At 40.6% G+C, this 20,451-nt stretch overlaps 1 protein-coding gene across 2 annotated transcripts in view; it reads left to right on the plus strand.

Annotated features, from left to right (window-relative positions):
* Positions 1-20,451, plus strand: part of PTH1R (parathyroid hormone 1 receptor) — a 622,390-nt gene that overhangs the window by 577,016 nt on the left and 24,923 nt on the right. For both annotated transcript variants that reach the window (XM_085628749.1, XM_085628750.1), the window contains one exon: positions 8,872-8,966. In XM_085628749.1, the coding sequence (XP_085484875.1) occupies positions 8,872-8,966 (95 nt within the window). The remainder of the gene's footprint in view (positions 1-8,871; positions 8,967-20,451) is intronic.

A 20,451-nucleotide genomic window follows, 5' to 3' on the forward strand; every position in this document is an offset into this window, starting at 1 on the left:
TCTGCAAGATTCCAATGAGTATGCAGACTTTTTGGGAGTACCCATGTTTCCTGTCATATTACTTTCATAAAAACCAAAGAGGGGAATGTTTTCACCCTTTCAAATATCTTTAAAATACAATTCAGTCTATTAGCTTTGTCAGATTCAAGGTGATATCATTTCTCGAAGAGTTTTTCGTAAAAAACTACCAACCTTGACTCAGTGGATCTTATTGAATTGGGAGGAGAAGTAATTTGGTAGGTATGTCATGGCGCCATAGAAGAAGGAATAATACATTAAAAAAAAGTTTATGGAATGACTTCAACTGAGAAGGAATTCAGCAGAAATTGCACAGTCATTTTTTAGGTCTCGCCTTGGCAGCGCAGCAGGCGCTGTCTCAGCGAGACCTAAAGTAATCTGTATGTTGGCTTAAACTTTATGTAATCTGTTTTTCTGCTTGCTATTGGCTTACTTGTGGTATTGTTGTTGTTATCTCCCTTTCTGTTGGCTGTTGGTCATTTGCTAACTTCCTTGTAGTCCCGATTCAGCGGTGCCTAACTACAGTTTTAGTCCGCTCTGCTTGCACCTATTTTAATTGCCTGCAGTGTGCCATCTGTTTTCAGCTCGCTCAGCGAGATTTAATGATTCTGAGAGAATTCTGTAAAGGGCTTCAAGCCCCGCCCCTCTTCCCATTGGCTGGCGTCACCGTTTATGCTAAATGGTGGCCAGCAATTGGGAAAGAGCACTTTGTGACGTAGACTTTTCAATTTTTCAGACGGCCCACTTGGACGGGCTCGTCTGCCTTACTCCCATCGCAAAAGCTTTCTTATCTTCATGGGGCCATGTGTTTGAAACACATGGCCCCATAAAGACAAGCATCGCCGCGTGTTTATTTGTGCATCTCGCTTTCACTTTTAAAAGCGCGATGCAAAAATAAACCGTGGCTGCTTGGCGAGCGCTTGTTCAGTCTGCCTTCTTGTTTTCCTTTGCAAGCATTTGGCCAGCCCTGTAGCTATTTATATTACAACACGGTGCATCTTTAGTTATGAGACAATCTGATCTGAACATTGTTGTTTATGAAGCCTTTCTCTTCTGAGACAAAACTCATAAATTGGCAAGAGGGCCGAGCAGCTGAAAGCGTTTTACTCGAAGGATCGCTGCTGCTGTGAGGACACAACCCCAAGCTCGCAGGACGTCTTGCTGTGTTCACGGCCGAAACATCCCGAATGCACAGAAGCAACAAACACCCTTGGGGTTCCAGGCCACAGTCCTTTCATGTGCACAGCGCGGAACCCTGCTGTGGCTCGTGGTGTTTACAGCCTTGTTGTTATGGGAGCTTAGAGGGGTCATGAGACACCTGGCTGTTCGCTGGCAGCACCATGATGGACATTCTGAAGGCAGAGATCACCCGTAAAAGGAAGCTGTTGGAGGACAGAGCGCTCGTAGGGGTAAGGAAAGACAGAGGGGAGGGTGTTCTTGGCAGGGATGGATGATAGCAGCTTTTTGGCTGATGTGTACCCTACGTTGCTATTTCTGATAGTGATGTGTGAGCAGACGAATATTTAGGGAGACGCGAGCAGAGTTTAGCCAAGGTTCTGGCTAGCTAGGCACTTAAAGCCGTAACACGAGCCAAGTCATCAGCTGCTGCTTGTTATCCAGCGGCGTCATCTCGGTACTCTTTAGCCTGCTCTATAACACACAGTGCTGCCCATCAGCGCTCGCTATTTGCTCTTGTGCGCAGCAGTGACATGATGTGGTACGCGCTGCACGCTCGCTGGAACGGGCCCCCCTCTCAGCGCGTCTAACCCATGGTGGTGTGAGCGTGCACTGGCCGGGTCGGTCTTCTATCTCCCACACATGCCCCTCGCGACCCCCACCTCGGAGTGTTTAAGCTGCCTGCTCAGAACCCTAGCAGAGCTGACAGATGTCGCACATTCCTCTCTGGGCCCCCGGTTAGTCTCACTTCATTGATGCTCTGTTTCTGAATCCGCTGCTGCCAGTCAGTCTCCTCATCTGCGCGACCTTGCCTCCTGCTGCTCCTGACAGTGCGGCCTCACACCACAGGTTCGCAGTCTGGATCCCAGTTTTGGTGGCCACTTGCTTCTGTATTATGTGAACTAGTATGTACTCTATGATTTTCTGTACTATTGGTGTGGACGGACCCAGTGGATATGTGTACGTGCTTCGCAGGTTTATTGTCAGTCACTCAGTGGAAGGTTTGTCTCTGGTCACTGGGGGCCACGCCACGTGTTGGCCGGCAGTGAGTAGGGTGCATGAGGAAGCTTTGACCTGAGTAATTCATTTACGCAACTACCCTCACTTTTCGTGTCTTCCAAAAATACAGTGTGTCTGGTTTTGTGTGGTTATGAGCACATTAATTTGGTAATTAAACTGCACTCTTCGGAACCAGAGAACTGGGTTCGCAAGTTGGTTGCTGTTGCTCGGCGTTGTGTGATCCTGCCCAAATTACCCGTGTCTTCCTCTGACCCACGTCTCTTGTCTGGCAAAAATAAACCGGAGTGCCTCGGTGCATTATGTAAAGTTTGTATTGTATGTTATACACGAAAATCATAATTATAGTGTTTAAAAAAAACGTAATGCTCGTAAGTGATTGGCATGGTAGGTTGTTTATCAGGCACACTAGTTTACAAATTGGATTCTGAACCAGAGCGACGAATTGGTGTTTGCTGGCCCTTCACTTCCCCTGAGATGTCTTCAATGCGATTCAGTTGTGCGTGTGGGTGACTCTGCAAAGGCTGGTAGCAGCTGTGTTCTTCGTCTTCAGTTTCACTTGAAGTTATACTTTTGACACTGGGACGATTCGTGCACGGTGTTTCATGCAGACGGCGTGTTTGTGTGTGTCTCCGCAAGTGTCTTTGTGTGTTGACAGGTGTATAAATGTGACTGATGTGTTCTTACAGATAGAGGGACATTATTCTCTATTAGTTCAAACACAATACGTTTTCGTACGGCTTGTGTTGTACACGCATGTATATGTAGGCGCTTTCATTTGTGAGAGTGAAGAATAAGAAGGATCAGTCAAAAAAAATATTTGCCCAAGATCACACAATTTAGTTAAGCAGGAAGCAGCGATCAATGCAGGTTTCTGGTTTTACTTTGGACAAATAAGGCACCAAAACATTGTCTGTTTGTCTCTCATTTGTACCTCATATGTTAATGCTTTGTTTACCTCTTTCTGGGTGAGGGTAGAGCGAGCATGGCTGGCAGAAGCCACATGAAAGTGCAGCTTGATATAGGCTTGAGGTTCCAACAGGACCCCGAGCTGAGCCTGTGCCATGCTTCAGTCTCGAGCCTGGTTCGAGCTTCCAGTGGCTCATCCACCTCTACTCAAAATAACGAACATTTACTATTTTTGTATGTGTCGCAGTACTAAACCTTAGTAGTTTTTGCAGGAGTTGGGCGAGCAGAAGAATATATAGGGAGACGCGAGCAGAGCCTAGCCAAGGTTCTGGCTAGCTAGGCACTAAAGCCGTAACATGAGCTAAGCCATCAGCATATTTGGAAATAAGTCGCGCAAATGTTTTAGATCATCTTGGCATCCTCAAGTCATCTTTTTGGTCCACATGCGCACCCTTGACTAATATGAAGAACTTCTCTCCTGCTTTGGGTTTCTCTTATTCGGACCCTGACACGCTAGAACTGCTCCTTCTATGAGCTATGTCCAAGTACAATGAACAGTGAGTTAATTTTGAAAGCATGCCTAATGGCAATGCTGCTCAGAAGTTTGGGTTTTGTTCTTGTTGTTGCTGCAACGAGATGTAAACAAATGTAATATTCTGTTCATTGGCAACTAATTTACTTTTCCCGTAAGCAAAGCGAGTTCTCGGAGATTGTGCTGTCTTAGAGTCCTTGTCCTGATAAATTGGACAGAATTTCAATGATTATATTGTCACCACCACTAATTGAGAATGAGAGGGAATTATTATAAGCTCATTACACACCACATACACTAGAATATAACGAGCCCTATGGAGAATACTTATGCGTTTTTGTTCTTAACTAAAAGACCCTATTATGCTACAGTTTGACATTTCAGTGATCAGGACGCAAGACCCTCACCAATCGAAGTTGCAAGATTTGTAATAGGGTCTGCTACTCTTTCGGCCTAGATGTTCAATTTTCTCTGTGTGGCTCCCAATTTAGAAGCTCTTGTCGCAGATCTTTTTAAATTGTTAGCCAAGTAGAGGTGATTTTGATAAGTGCTTTGTGGTGGGATCCAATGTGTGAACAGCTAAAATTACCTGTCGGCAAACGAAACATTTTTTTTCACTACAAGTTTTATTCATTTTTAAAGGTACAGAGTGGGCAGAGCCCGGCAAATACATTACATATGACGCTAAAGACATAGCATACTTAATTTGATCATTTCATAACAGCTAAAGAAGTTTCTGCAAGGCAGTGTCCGTCATTGCCATCCGCTCCACTGTGTACGCTGGATCAGACTGAGACCCGTACCACCACTCGTTAACTACCAGGAGATGAGAGTCAGAGTAATATGCATGTATATCTGCCGCTGCAATAGGTTGATTGTGTGCACGTGTGGAGTGCGTCCCGGATCGCCCCTCCTTGCCACCAAAACCTATTTAGGATCGCATTTAGTTGTGTTGCACCATGAAGGGGGGATGTTGTATGGAAAGGACTGCCGCCGGTATAACAAACGTGGCAGGGATACCATTTTAACAAGCATTGAAAATGCAATAGGTCTCGCCTTTTATTAAGTTAAAGCCATTTGCTTTGCTATACAATACCATTAGCAAAGCAAATGGCTTTAACTTAATCAAAGGCGAGACCTATTGCATTTTCAATGCTTGTTCTCTCATTTCTGAAACCATATGCTTTTTTAATAATTTTATCGAGGAGCAAGCTCTTCTCATAAAGTCCCTCTAATATTTATTTGGAACACGCTATGTTTAGTAATCATTCTTCTGTGCAGCCTCTTTTATCTTCAGTCTTTTTCTGGAAGCATTGGACTGACAGTGTTTATTTAACAATAAGTTCTTTTTATGGTCGAGTGCCTCTAGCCAAACCATTTCTCAACAATTTCAGCACAGCTCCAACTTCAGTAACCTGAGGTGGAAGTAGATGCTTGGATCTGCTCAGAATGACACAGAGAGCGGCTATGTTGCGGCTACGTTGCTGGGGTCAAATTAACAAGCTCTTTACAGATGTCAAGTATCAGACCACACCCCTTTCCGGGTAACAGTGTCTGCTATTTTTTTGGAGGCGGTTTGAAAACGATTTTAATTATAAACTGCATGTTCTCCTACATAAACAAAGCGGATTCAGATCTTCCAAAGTGAACATGTGGAAACAATCTGCCTAAATGTATGTGGTTCACTTTATATCTCCTTTCAAAATCAAAATTTAGTGTTTCCTTCCAGGTTTATAAAGTGCAATTTCATTCAAGCGACAGTTACTTTTTCACTGTGTTTCTTGTTTTTGTGACTTTTTCAAAATGCAGAGATGTGCCGTATTTACAAAAATGTGGCACACCCCTGTGTTTTTTGCCCTAGTGCTAATAAAAGCTGCCTAGTGCCAGCACAGGCATCCTTGCGCCATGTTGCAAGGGTGTCTGCGCTGCAGGAGGTATTGTTTATGTGCAGGAAGGGACACCTTCCTGCACATAAACAATCAATAATGGTGATCTGCTCTTTTATGTGTGCCTCAGAAGTTAATCATTTCTCCCTTGTATCCCCATTCTAAGACCAGGTATTACCTGTCCTTTTTTTGCACTTCGCCAGCCTTGTGAATCTGGTGCAGTATCAAAAAGCAATGGGTTTTGCCGTGGAACAGCCACTGCAACACCCATTGCCTGCCCCTTTGCCACAGTAGACTGTGGGGGCATATTTACAAGATGGCGTTAAGCCAAGCTAAAGTGCTCAGCGCCACCTTGTAAATATGGGGAATGGCTCAACGCCACTGGAGCTTAAAAAAAAGTGATGTTCCGGTGGTGTTAGGGGCTTGCAAATATGCCGCCATGTTTTTTTACTTCATTAGTCATAGTCCTTTGTTATAATCTTGTGTTTCTTGTTTCACTACTATGTGTCTGGATGTGTATGAGAAAATGAATATGAATTGTATGTTTAGCCTTTATCAGTGCAGGATTAGAAACGCCTCAACACCTGACAGAAAAATTGATCCTCTCATTCAGAGCAAGAAGCCAGAGAATTAAGGCCTGTTAAGAGAGCTATATCTGCAAATGTAACAAGCAAAAACTGGGAACTATTCAGAAATCTAGGACAGAAGTCATTTAAAACAAGCTACCAGTTGGAATTGCATCTTATAGGGGCAATTAATGTGTTTGTTAAAAATATATTCTAACAGTGTGCTATATGTTGATTAATAAAAAACTGCAATTTCGTTATGTTAGACTGCATAATTTGCTGAAGGGGAGGGAGGCTGCCATTATTCGCAAGGCAAATATTGTTCAGTTTCAATCTGCATTCAGATGCAGCTACACCAAAAGTGGAGACTAAAGCCCTGAAACATTTAAAGTGCGAGAATGTTCTGTGCATGAAAAGCACATTACACCATAAAATATCAATTCATAACTCATTTTCTGCTCAAAGGAAGGCGACATTACACGTTTGAGCATTTGTTGTGCGAGACTCCAAGTTAAAAGTAAATTGTGCCTGCAAATGAAATTTGATGACTCCCTTTGTTACCTTGAGACAACAACAGGGTCGCGTTGGGACAGAAAATAGTACTGTGCACCAAAATAAAAGTGCCTCCCATTAACAAATCAGATAGCTAAAATACTAGCCCACATTCTGCAAATCAGGACAGTTATGCTATTTTAAAGATACGTTGTATGTGTGTTTGCAAAGTATGGGCGACTGAAGAAAAAGGCCTACACACTGACCTGTCGGACCAGCTCTACTGGCACTGCAAGATTACTTGGTAGGCCAGTCTGACTCTGGGCACCAATGAATACTGAAGATGACACCAGGGAATGGTAGATGCTACGACACTGTCTAAAACACTTGCTGTTCGAGACTACAGACTCAGCCGGCACAGAGAAAAGAGGGCATAGGTAAAAGGCATGCCTCAAGTCTTCATCCCATTTACCACTTCCTCTTTAGAGGGGCATTTCATTGCTACTAAGAGGCATCTTTTTTGTCCAGCACACAGCCTTAGCATGGGTTCAATGCATCTGTATGTCATCTTCTTCTGTTTTTTAAAGTTTTTTACAGTGCAAACTCAAACCTAAGGTATTGGAGTGCTTTACATGAGTACCAGTTGCATTACACAAAGACACATTCAATGTTTTTTCTTACGTCACGGGGATATTAAATGATTTACCTAGAATCAAAGTATGTTGAGCTGACCCCAATATTCAAACATATATGAAGCCTTTTTGAGGTCGCAAACGATTGATAATGCAAAAGGCTTTTTGACATGCATCAAATCCAAAGAGAAATTTGCTAACCTGTTACAGAATCCCAATTTGGGTTTGTGATTCAGTATTAGGAAGGGGCGTGTTGAGGGAATCCCTTACTAATACCTAATCTCAGTAGTATGCATGAATATTTTTTGAGGCATTTCAGTAGCAAAGCATTCGCATTTTACCACCACAATCAATTTGGTGGTAGCCCATTCGCAAATTGAAAGGGGCCCACAATGGACCCCTTCCCTTTTGTGAATGTTTGTAAATGTGTTTTTTAAGAGCAGGAAGTGGTCAAACGGACCAATACCTACTCTTAAAAATTAAACTCAAATGTTTCATCACCAAAAATGTAGCTCTGGTAAATAATCATCCGATTATCTCTCTCTCTGTTAAGATCTTATTGCCCTCATTACTTTGGTGAACACCATTGAGGAGATGATAAGCCAAAGGGTAGACACTGAAACTGGTATAGCTCCTGCTGCCATCTGGACTGAAGAAATGATTGACCAATCCTCTCCATTAGACTCGTAAAATATGCATCTTTTAGATCCAGTTTTACCAGTCACTAGTCCTTCCACACCATGTCTCTTAATAGATATATACCTTCCATCTTGAAAGGCCTGTAAACAAAGAATCTGTTCAACTCCTTCTGAGTTATCACACACCTCCAAACCTTGTCTTTCTTCTCAACCAGAAACAGGTTACTGACAAATACCTTGCTCTCCTCCCCTACTGAAAAAAATGCTAATTTCTCCAACATTATCCTCATCTCTCCATCTAAAGCAGACTGTTGACCTCTGCTCAAAATTAATGTTCCTGTTTTTCGTACTTGCTTTGGCACTTCCACAAATTCTATCTTGAATCCCTGAATCATCTCTAGAACCCATGGGTCTCGAGTAATACTCTCCCATATGTGGATAAAATGTCTCAAACGACCACCTACTTTCCTTGGAAAAACTAAAAATTGTCACTGTAGTCACCTTGAAATCCTGAACTTCCTTAACCTTGTCCTCATACTCCATAATCAGAAACATGGCACCTTTACTAACTTTACCTTTCGTTGCATTAACAAAATTATGTGTTAATTGAATTACTAGAGTCCATTTATTCTAATAACTGAATAACTGAAACATGATTTTACATTCAGACAACAATATGAGTAAATAAATCATGGGAAAGGATTGAGCATGGTAATAAGACAAACATTTGAATGAATAAATGCAATTCGACAAGGGAGTTTAAAGATGTGCATAAAGGTAAAACAGTGACAAGGAATGATGAACAGAAGCCACAAGGGCCTTTAAAGTTTAGAACAGTGGGTGGAGGTTTGTAATGCCAACTGAGTGGATTGTGATATGGAGATGTCAAAATGTTTCATCTAAATGAAGGTAATGAGCAATGGTTAGATTAATCGAGTATGTTCTCCACAATAATGGCAACTGTTTCTTATTTTGTTCCTTATGTCTCTGTTTTTACATTTCCAGGTAAATTTTATTCTATTTATCAATATTGTCAGAGTGCTTGCTACCAAACTAAGAGAGACAAATGCAGGGAGGTGTGATACAAGGCAACAATACAGGTAAAGTGCTTTATCAACATTTGTTTTTATGAAATTTCACATTTGTGCCAAGTAACAGAAAAGTATATTTCAAACTTCTTTGATTTAATTTGTTACAACATATTTTATATCAAGGAGAGTGAATAGGGGAATGTAACAATCTAAAAGAGAAATGGCATGATTTGCAGACCAAGCCTTTAAAAAAAGTTAAATTAACAGACTTCAAAGATTGATAGAGCTACAAAAAATTAAGCTACCGTCTATTTTACTTGGTTTTAAGAGATGTCACATTTTTTTCCAACCAGTTTGATAAATATATATTCTTTTCAAATATTCTTGCTAGTTATAATGCTTCATTTCAACATCTTAGCAATTTGTAGGGAACACGAGACAAACATCTTAATGGTCCAGAAATCATAATTTATTAGCATTCCAACTGAAAACTAGTGACACTCTGCCTTAAGTTATCCAGCAGAATAAACCACTGCTAATGTTAGAGTTCTAGTTGAAGCATATAGTTTCCTCGACATTTATGTTCAAAACTAAAACATGGCTAGGTAAACTAAAAATGTTTTGCAAATGCCATCAGGCCAACAATCCATTCTGAAATTTTAAAATCACCATGTAAACTACACCTTTTTCTGCTAGCACATATCTATTAGATTCCATTGCATTGCAGAGGGACAAAACTAGAGAATAATGCTTAATGGCTTCACTGTTATTCATTCATATATTCTGACATAATTGTGCTTTTTTAGAATGTGAATGCGAGAAAGGGTTTGAATCATATGCGGTATGCAATGGCGCCTGCTCATGTGTACGTCAGTGTGAAGAGGTTCTTAGTGAAATATGGTGCTACAAGCGGGGGGATAACACTAAACCCCCAAAACAGACACAAGGTCAACAAACGTTTGTACAAGAGGCCTGTGTACATGTGGCAGTAGTATGCAAAGCAAATTCTGTGTATCTGAACTTTTGAAATATTGGAAAAACGACGACAAAAACAGTAAAATAGATAATATATAAACACACTCCAAGTATCACGTGTTCTCTGTGTTTAATGTAGATCGATTGCCCAGCCAACACATATTTTGTCAGGGTGGAAAACCCACAAATTCTTCAGGGCTAAAGGATGTACAATGGCATAGTATCAGACACTATATCACATTACATATTAAGTGCAGATGCTTGGCGACATGTGACTTAGTGCAACAACACCCTTAGTGACATACCCTCAATTGTGTAATCAATCACTGCAAGGCGATAAAGTTCTACAGGTGGGGTGAAAGCCAGTGTAGTGAGAGGGCATTCAAAGACATTACAAATTGGCACATGAATGCTGTACACGCAGAGTATTGTGATGCCGGTTTTACAGTGCAACACCTATAAAAGAACCCGTAGGGCATGACTAGCATGGCCTAAACATTGTTCTAATGTATACAGTAACATAATGCTTTGTTAACATATCAGTTAGGCATGTTGTACAGTAATAACTGCATCTCAACATGGTGATGACTGGCGTCTAAACTTAGTTTCATAATGCTTAAAATAGCAAAAAACATCTATCAGAGTTAAAAACAGGACACGATCTATCAAAAGGTGGAGGGAGAAGGAAGAGAAGACAAAAGAGAGTAAAAAAGGAGAAAGTGTAACAGATATGTTGCAGGGTCATGCAAGCTAATAACCGGGATGAACATTCCTACCTGTTAGGCAAGATAGCTGAGAGTTGGTCGATCTGTGAAGACAAGAGTGTGTAAAAATATGGATAAGTCATCAATCCGAGCAATAGACTCAATGGTTGCGCTACCGCGTGCGCATGGTAATATCAAAACGAAAAGGGAGGCTTACCTCTCTCCGCCGGTTATACTTCCATCCCAGCTGTCTTGGGAATGGTGCTTCTAAGAAGTGGTATGTAACGCGATGAATGGACCTGTTTACGTATCCAGTGGGGTGTAACTGTTGACAAAAAAGAGGCAAAATTGAAATAAAGAAGTATAGTAAGGTGCCTATCTAGTGCATCCTTACGGGAAGGAAAGGGAGATAGAACCAGATAAGGTTCTGAAATAGGGGGGTAAATTAGCCCCCAGGGACATAAGAAGAAAAGGGCATGACTATTGCGAAGGCCATTAACCTAGTTGCCGCCCTATATGAAGGTCGTATGGTACAGACATTAATATTGGTGAGGCAATAGCCACGTTTATTTTTAAACCAGTTGTTGCGATGGAGTCAATCAAACTAGAAACCAAGCGTATGTGGTGTCTTATATTTATATCAAATCGAGAGCACAGACATGTCAAGCCACTTAATACGGGCTGTGAGTGAAATCAGTGCATAGGTAAATGTTGCGTCAAGTACAGTGTATTGAGACATATCCCAACATTTTTTACCTCCAAAACACGGAGCCTTCAAAATGCAGTGTACGGGTAAATAAGAGCCGGGTAAGGCTCAGTTCAGGGTGCGTGATTTTGCAGGGTAAAAAATGGGCATGTGAAATGAAGCGGTAGGCAAGCGTGTGGGGGCTACGGGGACTGTCGATTCAAGTTCTTACCTCCTGGGAGTCTGTAAGGGGCAGCGAGTGTGCCGCTGATTCTGTGGACCTGCGGCGATAACCGAAAGTGTGGTTACATCGTGGGCCCGCCTCTTAAGGAAAACAGCTCAGAAAGCTGTAATATCAACCTGAGTTTAGAAACGAACCAGGAAGTGAGTGATGTGTGCATGTGCAGTAGGACGGAAAACGCTATTTCTCTGTATAGCGTGTGTGCGTGTGTCACTGCTGACACGTCGAGAGAGAAGAGCTGGTGAAAGGGATAGAGTATAGCGTGATATACTGGCAAAGCGAGGATTGCTATATATTTGTATTCAGTACCATAATCGCTGACATGAGAATATTCTCTTACACTTGAGTCAGGGGAAAACAAAATATTTTTATTGTGAAACAGATTCAAATTCAAGTTGTAAACAGACGCGATGTTAACATATGCAATTTTCAGGAGGAAATGGCAGTATTATGTCTCCAGCATTACAATATTCATCTTAACACCTATATAGCCTGGCGTTGCATAGGTCAACAAGTCAGTCATGTTAATGCACTATTTATACATGGTTCAGGGATGTTACGTGGGTCAATAGTCAAAATAACCAGAAGCCATATTACGCAGAAGTCTCAACCAAATGTTTAGGGAGTAAATCTCTCCGAACCATGTCTGCCGTGAGCTATGGGGGTGTACAATAGCTCATGCTGCTGAAAAACGCGTGACTTACATTGAGATGTGTCATTGGTGTACAAAAGTGGTATTGACTGACAAGTGCTGATGACTAACATATGCTCTCGGTCCTGCTCTCTTATATTAGTCCCCTAGAAAAAATTGTAACTCAAGGTCTGTGTTAAGACCGAGCTCAAACGCTTTCAATCTCATGATCCAGGTGGCTTCTGTGCGGCACAGTAGGAGTTCCCTATCCCCACCTCTTTGGTTGGGTTGGACATGTTCTATTCTAAAAAAAGAGAATTGTTTAAAGGGTCTTGGGCTTTGCAACTCATGGCATGAGTTGCCATCGGGTATCTCACATCCCCTTGTTTAAGTGCTCATGTGTGTTCGCTGATGCGATCTTTGAGGATGTAAATTGTACTGCCCATGTAGTGCTTCTGGCATTTGTACACAATTATATACACAACGTTAGAATAACACCTCCACATGTCAAAGCTACCATTATCACCCATGACAATAAAATCAGTGAAGTGCAAGAATACAGATAAAAAATAAATCGGTTCTTATAACTTAATTTTTGAATGACAGAAAGAAGTCCTCGCAGATTGCCTACTATATGCAATTTTTTGAAGAATATCTTTAAAATTGACCTTCAAAATGTACTTGTGAGAAAAGTTTGAAATTACTCACTTGAAATGAAATGGTAACCTATCCTTGTTGGTATGAAGGCTTAGGCCACTACTCAATAGTAGGCCTGGACAGAATTTTAGCCACTACAGACTAATCAGAGTAATTTAGGTAAGTATGTGATACTCTTTGATGTAAGAATGGCTGATAATTACACGATTACACATCTTCACTTAATTTGGGGGGAAATATCCTACTGCATAAACACATTTAGTGACCACGAGCAGCTGCTTGCACTCGCTTTGTTCTGTTGCATTTAGCTCTGTCTGTTTTGGACGTAAGGGGGCATTTTTGTGCTTATAAACAGTGCTAACACACAATTACTCTTCTTGCATAATTCTCCTGAATCTCTTGGAATTCCTCCTTAATTCTGCATGATTATTCTACAAAGAAATACATGAGTTAAGCCCACCCCTACTAAATAATCAGAGACAAATATTTACAAATAGGAACAATAAATATGCACATTTCATAAGAATGTATAGATTCTAGTTGCTATCAATACAAATACAACCAGCTAGTTGAGACATCAGACAATTCTTGCAGTTATATTTCGCTCATAATCTATACAAAACATAGTTGATATGAAATGTTTTTATGTCTTAAGTACAACGGTGAGATTGTGTAATATTAACATTAATGAGACCATAGTATATTACCCAGTGCAACATACACAGTAAATGTGACATTTGGTAAGGGGCTACACTGGTGAGGGAACTGTTTCATATTACTCTCAAACTCTCAGCACCCCAAATTCCTAATACAAGCACAACTTCATCACAGGAATTATGTGACTAGTTCTACAATTTCTTCTTGTCCAACATAATATAGATTTATGTGCTACTTGCAACACCATTGAACATTCAATTCAATTGATCAGGTTCCAAGAAACATGCATGTCCTGATGCACCCAGGCCATTTAGCTTCACCCATTTAAATAATATTCCGAATATTCTGACCACACACAGATGATTTTCTAATTGTTGGAACCTAGGGACTCTATGGCCTGCCATTACCCTAATAATTCCAATTCCCTTTGTTTTTGCATGAATCCAAAAGTAGATGGTCTCTAAGTTTCAAAACCTGAATCTCAATAAATTTGTGCTTCTGGAAACTAAGAAACTTTAGAAAAATAGATTCCCGCCAATCTCCGTAGATTCACCTCCTACGCTTTGCCATTTGTACAAGATCTGAGTATCTGTAAACATGCTCAACTATCACCCGAGCATCAACACATTAAGTAGCGAGATCCTGTTTTTGGCAGATGAAACAGCTCAGGAATATTCTTCCCTACATTAACTCAGAGCAACAAATAAATGCTGCATTAGCCGTTCAAACGTGTAGATTATGAAAAAAAATATTGGAACTTGTCCAACAAATGTCTTCAACGTCTTCAATATGTTCAGAGCATGACAGTCAATGGAGTTTGTGACACAAACATAATACTTCAATACCTAAACCTCTACCCGGATTTCCAATAAAGAAAATAATCAATTTCAAAGTCATTATAATTCTGCATAGTATTTTTCACTTCAATGCCCCTTCTTTCTTGAAAGAGAAATTTTAGCTGCATGACCCGTCATGTACTTTTACTAAACAGATTCATTTTTGTTACAAATCGCAAGAACTAGATTAGTCAATTTTGGTGATAGGGCTATCTCAGTGGCTGACCCTCAAATTGAGTAATAATCTGGCTTTGTTGCTCCTTCTCTTATTTCCCTCATTTTTGGAAAAAAAAACTCTAACATTTTTTTAGCTCCTTAGTCTCTCTCTGTACTGTTCTTTATACCGGTTATGTTTTCAGTAGTTCCAAGAAACTCCAGTTTACATGGACTTACATATAAAAAAAAATCAATACTGGATAGTAATTCTTTTAGTGCAAGTTGCATTTAAACAGGGATGCTGCTGAGTCACAACAGATTTTGTCTTTTGAGGAATTGCTGGCACGAGCCGTTTTTGCACTTAATTCACATTCCCTTGTCCTCTCTGTTTCACCACAGTTTCCTAGCTGTTGGTAAAACAGAGTGGAGAAAACAAGTGCATCCAGTGTTCTTTCAGTTTGTAGAGCGGGCAACAATTTTGTTTTATTATTTTTGCTATTATTATTATTGTTGTTAAAATTAATATTATTTTGTTGTTGTTGCTATTGTTATTGTTGTTTTGTTATTTTTATTGTCATATTATTCATTTTTGAAGGATGCAAGAGTTACCATTTATTGCTTTGGTAATGTGTTTTGAACAATAGATCTCTTTTATCAAAAGCATAAATTCATAAAATATCTTCATAACAGCTATAAAATAAAAGTTGGATGACACTGTATTTATTTTCTATGAATCATTATTATTATCATTTCTTGCTCAGGCTCGGTACTTTCTTCCATGAACTTTTCTGATGTTTCATTCCAAGAAACATGTGCATGTTCCTTCAGATCAGGTGGGACACCTTTAGGGCTATGCAGATCTAGAGAATTCCTGGTGAAGGAGTCCTTTAACACAGCTGGCCCGATGCCAAAACCTTTTCCAACATTCAGTTTTGTTACAAATTGCAGTTATTAATGGAATAGGGCTGGCTATCTTCTACATCCCTCAAAAAATGACATTTTCTCACATCCTTTATGAAAAGTGCTGCATCCAAAATCCTAGACCATCTGGTCTTTTGGCCCTTTCCCATGGTCTTATCAAAGATCATTTGGCTGGAAGAGGGATTCCAGTTCTCCATGATAATTATTTTGACAATCCATAGGCCTGACTGCAGAGTACATCTGACAAATCTTTGACCTGAGCTCAAATCAATCCCCACGCACTAACAGCTTTGGGATTAATGGAATTTGCACATTCATTTTGAAAGACAGAGCATCTGAAATGAACAAGAAGCTCCTGTGACCGCCTATAAAATGATGGGTTGAAAGAAAATATCTTCTAGCTGTGTTTAAAAGAGTGAAAGAAATACACAGTGGTTGTCAGAGCATAAAAATATTTATGTTGTTAATAAAGTATAAAGTCATTAGACAAACCATGGCACTCCGTCCACTTAAGAATTCAAAGGTGTTGTGGGGGCCATTTCCAAAAATTCCTCGGCCTAGTAAAAGCCAAGGTTGCAACACAGAGCATAAGCAACATAAGCAAAACAAACAGGAGTATTAACAATGTTCTCTGTGATCATTAGAGTGCTGAAATTATTGACATCTGGAGTAATTGTGCGTAGTGACTATTAGCCAACGTAAAATATGCAAATGTGTTGCCATTTCATATAATGTAAAATTTTGCATTATTTTCGTCAGCAGGAAACTGATTTTAGTAAAAAAAAAAATTGCTGAAAAACATTTTTTTTTAAACACATTTTGTTTTAGAACCAGTTTTCTGTCGGTAATGGTTGTTACTTTTTTGTTTGAGGTATACTTTTTAAGACAAGTGACTTAAGTTACCGGTGAAAAGTATTTCATTTACTACATTAAAATTGATGAAAAGTAGGCCTAGTTTCCAAATAAAATTGCATATATCCCACACCACTAGTCATGTTCCTATGAGTAGAGAGTGTTGTGAGAAGCAATTGTTGGTTCCGTGGATAACTCAAATGGAACACCATTGATGTTTTTCCTGCAGGTGTGAAGATCAGTGTAGTGTAGAAAGTGATCTGGTTGCTGTACTTCTGTTTGGGCATCAGTGGACAATAATTTAAGAGGGAACGTTTCAAACAGTTATCCAGTGCTGCATTTGCTTTGTCAAAGTGGAATTAGGTAGGCTAAAATTGCACTCTGCCTTTGTAAGGAAAAGAATTCAAAAGGTGTTAGAAATTGAGTTACTGGTTGACTAGGGTGTGAGCTTTGGACAAGCAACAACTTCAGACCTAGTCAGGGTACGGCACAAGCAAACCCTAAATTAACCTGTGCACAACCCCCCAGTAACTTGGCACAGACCAGTCTGCTGTAACGTAGAGGCAATGCGTAAATTATTTGTGTAATATCTCAAACAGTAAAAAAGTGAAAACACAACACAAAAGGTTCCACGCTATGTCAGAAAATTAGAGAGAAACTTAATAAACAAACAAGACCAACATGTCAAAAAAACAACCTGCAGAACTGGAGTTATGATTTAAAAAAATAAATAAACTGTAAGATAGCGCCTAAAATCATAAAGTGCCAACCGCAGCTATCTGGTCATGCTGGACCAAGTAATAGTCAAAAGTTCAGGCTGAAGTCGATGGAGCTGCAAGTTGGATATAGTCCCAGATTACTCTTGCTGACGTTTCACCTTCTCAAGGCTTGTGCTGATTTCCATTAGCATTGGCGAAGGTCAGAGGGAGAAAGGAGAGAATTGCTGGCATTGGTCGGCGTGGTACAAAGAGCAGGTCAGGCATCACAGATAGGTGGGCTGGAGCTTCACGTTAGCGGTCCTCTAGGGGCGATCGATGCTTGTTGGGTAAAAAGATGGCCTGGTGGCTGCTTTTGCTGATTTTTGTTGCTAGCAGCTGCAGTACAAATGGGCCTGTTCACGATCGCGAAGAGCCTAAAAGCTTGATTTCAATAACTCTTGAACCACACCAAGGTACAGAACCTGAGAGGTACCACTTGCTGGTCAGGAACCTGCTGCAGATAGGTCCAGGAGCTGTTGGAAAGCCTTTAATGTCCATGAGGCTCAGATCAGGAGGCAAGTAACTAGGCCTTTGAGTCACTCTAGAGTCATGGGTGCAAAATGAAGTTGCAGGTTCAGTTCTTCTTCCACAGGCAAGAGAGCAGAAGGTAGCATGCCAGTGTAGCAGGGCAGTAGCTCCTTAAGAGCAGCAGTCCAGCAGAGTGCCAGTCCGTGAAACAGCATAGCAGTCATTCTTCCTGGTAGAATATCCACAGGTCCAGTGGTGTACTGAAGTGGTGGTGTCTGAGGTCCTTCTTTAATACACAGTTCTTCCTTTGAAGGGGGAGAAGCTCCAGGGGCATGCCTTTGAAGTGCGCAGATGTACTTCCTTCACTGCCCTGGCTCCAGACTTACTACAGGGAGTATGCAACCCTTTTTGTGGGGAAAAGACACGGACTAGCTCCTCTCTCCCATCCTGCCAGTCACACCTATGCTCCCATTGCGCATGGCGGTCTAGCAGGAATACACAAAGCCCAACTGCCAACTACATCCAGTTATGTGACCAGAGGCAGGCACCAAATGGCTAATGCAAGAAAATGTCAACTTTATAAAAGTGTCATTTTCAGAATTCTATTTTACTATCTGACATCACCATAAGCTAGGGTTTTACATTAGGATTCCAGGAACAACAAACATGATCTGGTCATCTCTTCCCCTTTGCAAATTACACTTATAAAAGGTAATAAGTCACTACTTATGTTATCCTACAGGAGAGAAAAGTCTTGTAGTAGTGAAAAACAAATTTAAGAGTTTTTCACTGCGAGGACATGTACAACTTAAAAGTACTTGTCCAACGTTTTAAATACACTGCGCCCTGCCTCAGGGCTGTCCAGCACCTACCCTGGGGTGACATATATGTATTAAAAAGGAAGGTATCGGTCTGGCAAAAGGTTTACTTTGCCAGGTCAAAATGGCAGTTTAAATAGCACAAACAGGCTCTGCAATGGCAGGCCTGTGACATGTTTAAAGGACTGATGGCAGAATCAGTGCTGCAGAGACCCACTAGCAGCATTTAGTTTACAGGCCCTGGGCAAATGTAGTGCCACTTTACTAAGGACTTATATGCAAATTAAATATGCCAATTGGGTATAAGCCGATTCAACTATTTAACAGTGGCAAAGTGCACTGAGTCCTAAGGCCTACAAAATGAATTCCCAACTAGAACTCAATGTTAGAAGGATTTTTTTAGATAGAAATGCAATGATGTCTATATTTGGCTGTCCAACTGGACATAATCATTTAATATGAAGAATTTAAAGAACCAACATACATGTGGGGACATGCACAGCAAAGAAAGGAAAAAACTGAAGCATTACATGGAGCACAGCCAAAAAATATATACATCAGTTGGGCCAGCAAACAATATACATTGACGCACTCTAGCACATACAGATGCAGTTATAAGGTTGTATTAAGAGCGCTTAAAAGTCGACGATGTTTCGATCCCTTCAACACATTATTGGGATCATCTTCAGGACTAGAGCACGATGCCTGTTGGGGCAGGGACAAAAAGCAGATGCAGAAAATTAGAGGGAGAAGGAGGAATCCTGGTAACTCGTAAAGTGATGATCAATAATTGGCATGCTCTAATTGTGGGGCATGATATTAGCTGTACTCTTGAGGGGGTTGTATTAATGCAGAATTCCAATGTGGATTATCCATGTAGTGGTAGCTTTTATCAGAAACTAATTAAGGATCATGCATAGTGGTATGATCAACGAGTGAGTACTTAATTAGGCAGGTTTACCAATTCAGGCCATCGCCCACAGTAGGTACGAGGGTGGTCCTCCTGCAATTTATATTCAGACGTAATTGGCAATGTGGACCGCCATCTAGGTAGATAAACAATGACAGTATGAGACTCAATCAGCCGTAAATGGTAGTAGGGAGTGGGCAAGCAGTTACATACTCATCCAGCTAATCGCGGACTGATAAATCATTGCGTCTGAAAGGGAGCGAACTTGTAGGAGTAAACGCTGTATTACGAGTTGTTTACTATTCTGACCTATTGTCAATCAATAATAGCCCCACCTATATCTAAAATCTTACTGTGTTTTGCGATAGTGAAGAATCTCCAGGCAGAATGACAACGTTTGAGTGCTGTGAGCGCTGGAGATGGCGGTGCAGGAATTGGTATAAAGCGCAAGGGGTTCTGGGTGATTAGCGTGATGACCTACTCGGAGCACGTGCAACTCACTGTATTTGTGAGGAAATATAAAAGATCGCAGCCATATTGGGAGAGGTTATTCAAGCAGATAGAGTAATGGTGCAGTAGAGAGAAAACATGAGGTGGGATTGTTAGAGCCTATACAATGAGAGGCAATATACAATGTGAATATCCTTCTCAGACAGCATCTGGTTGCTTATTATAAATAGCTTATCAAGTGCAAGATGGCAGATTAGAAAACACAATTGGCTTCAAAACAGCATATTGACGGGTTATTGCATAGGTGAGAGACTAAAATTCCATAATCACAAGGCATAGGGTGCAAGCATAACTTAGAAGGTGAAGTAAAGTTTTGGGTGCTATAGTAGATTTGCAATTATACAATACTGTATGTTGTTGTGGAAGCTTGTTAGAAATTAATATAGTACAATATTGTTAAGGACGCTTGTTAGGAGTCAAATATGAGTTGTCCAGTCCTCCATTTGATTCAGACCTGTGTAAAGACTCTTGGTGCAAAGAATCCCCTTCAGTTCCTCTGTGTTGAGGAGTTGTTTGATGTCAGCATCTCTTGGTGGTGGTTTTACCACATTAATGACTTGCCAACGGATATTGACTTCTGTGTGTCCTTTTGACGAGAAATGGTCCACAAGTGGGGCATTTGCGACCTTACATCGAAGGCGGCTGCGGTGTTGACAGATGCGAACTCTCACTTTTTGTGTGGTTTGGCCAATATAAATCATGTTTCGTGGGCAAAAAAATGGCATAAATCACATTAGAAGTGTTACAATTAGAAAAGCGTTCTATGAAAATTCTG

The sequence above is a fragment of the Triturus cristatus genome, chromosome 10, assembly GCF_964204655.1.
Source record: "Triturus cristatus chromosome 10, aTriCri1.1, whole genome shotgun sequence".
Taxonomy (NCBI): Eukaryota; Metazoa; Chordata; class Amphibia; order Caudata; family Salamandridae; genus Triturus; species Triturus cristatus.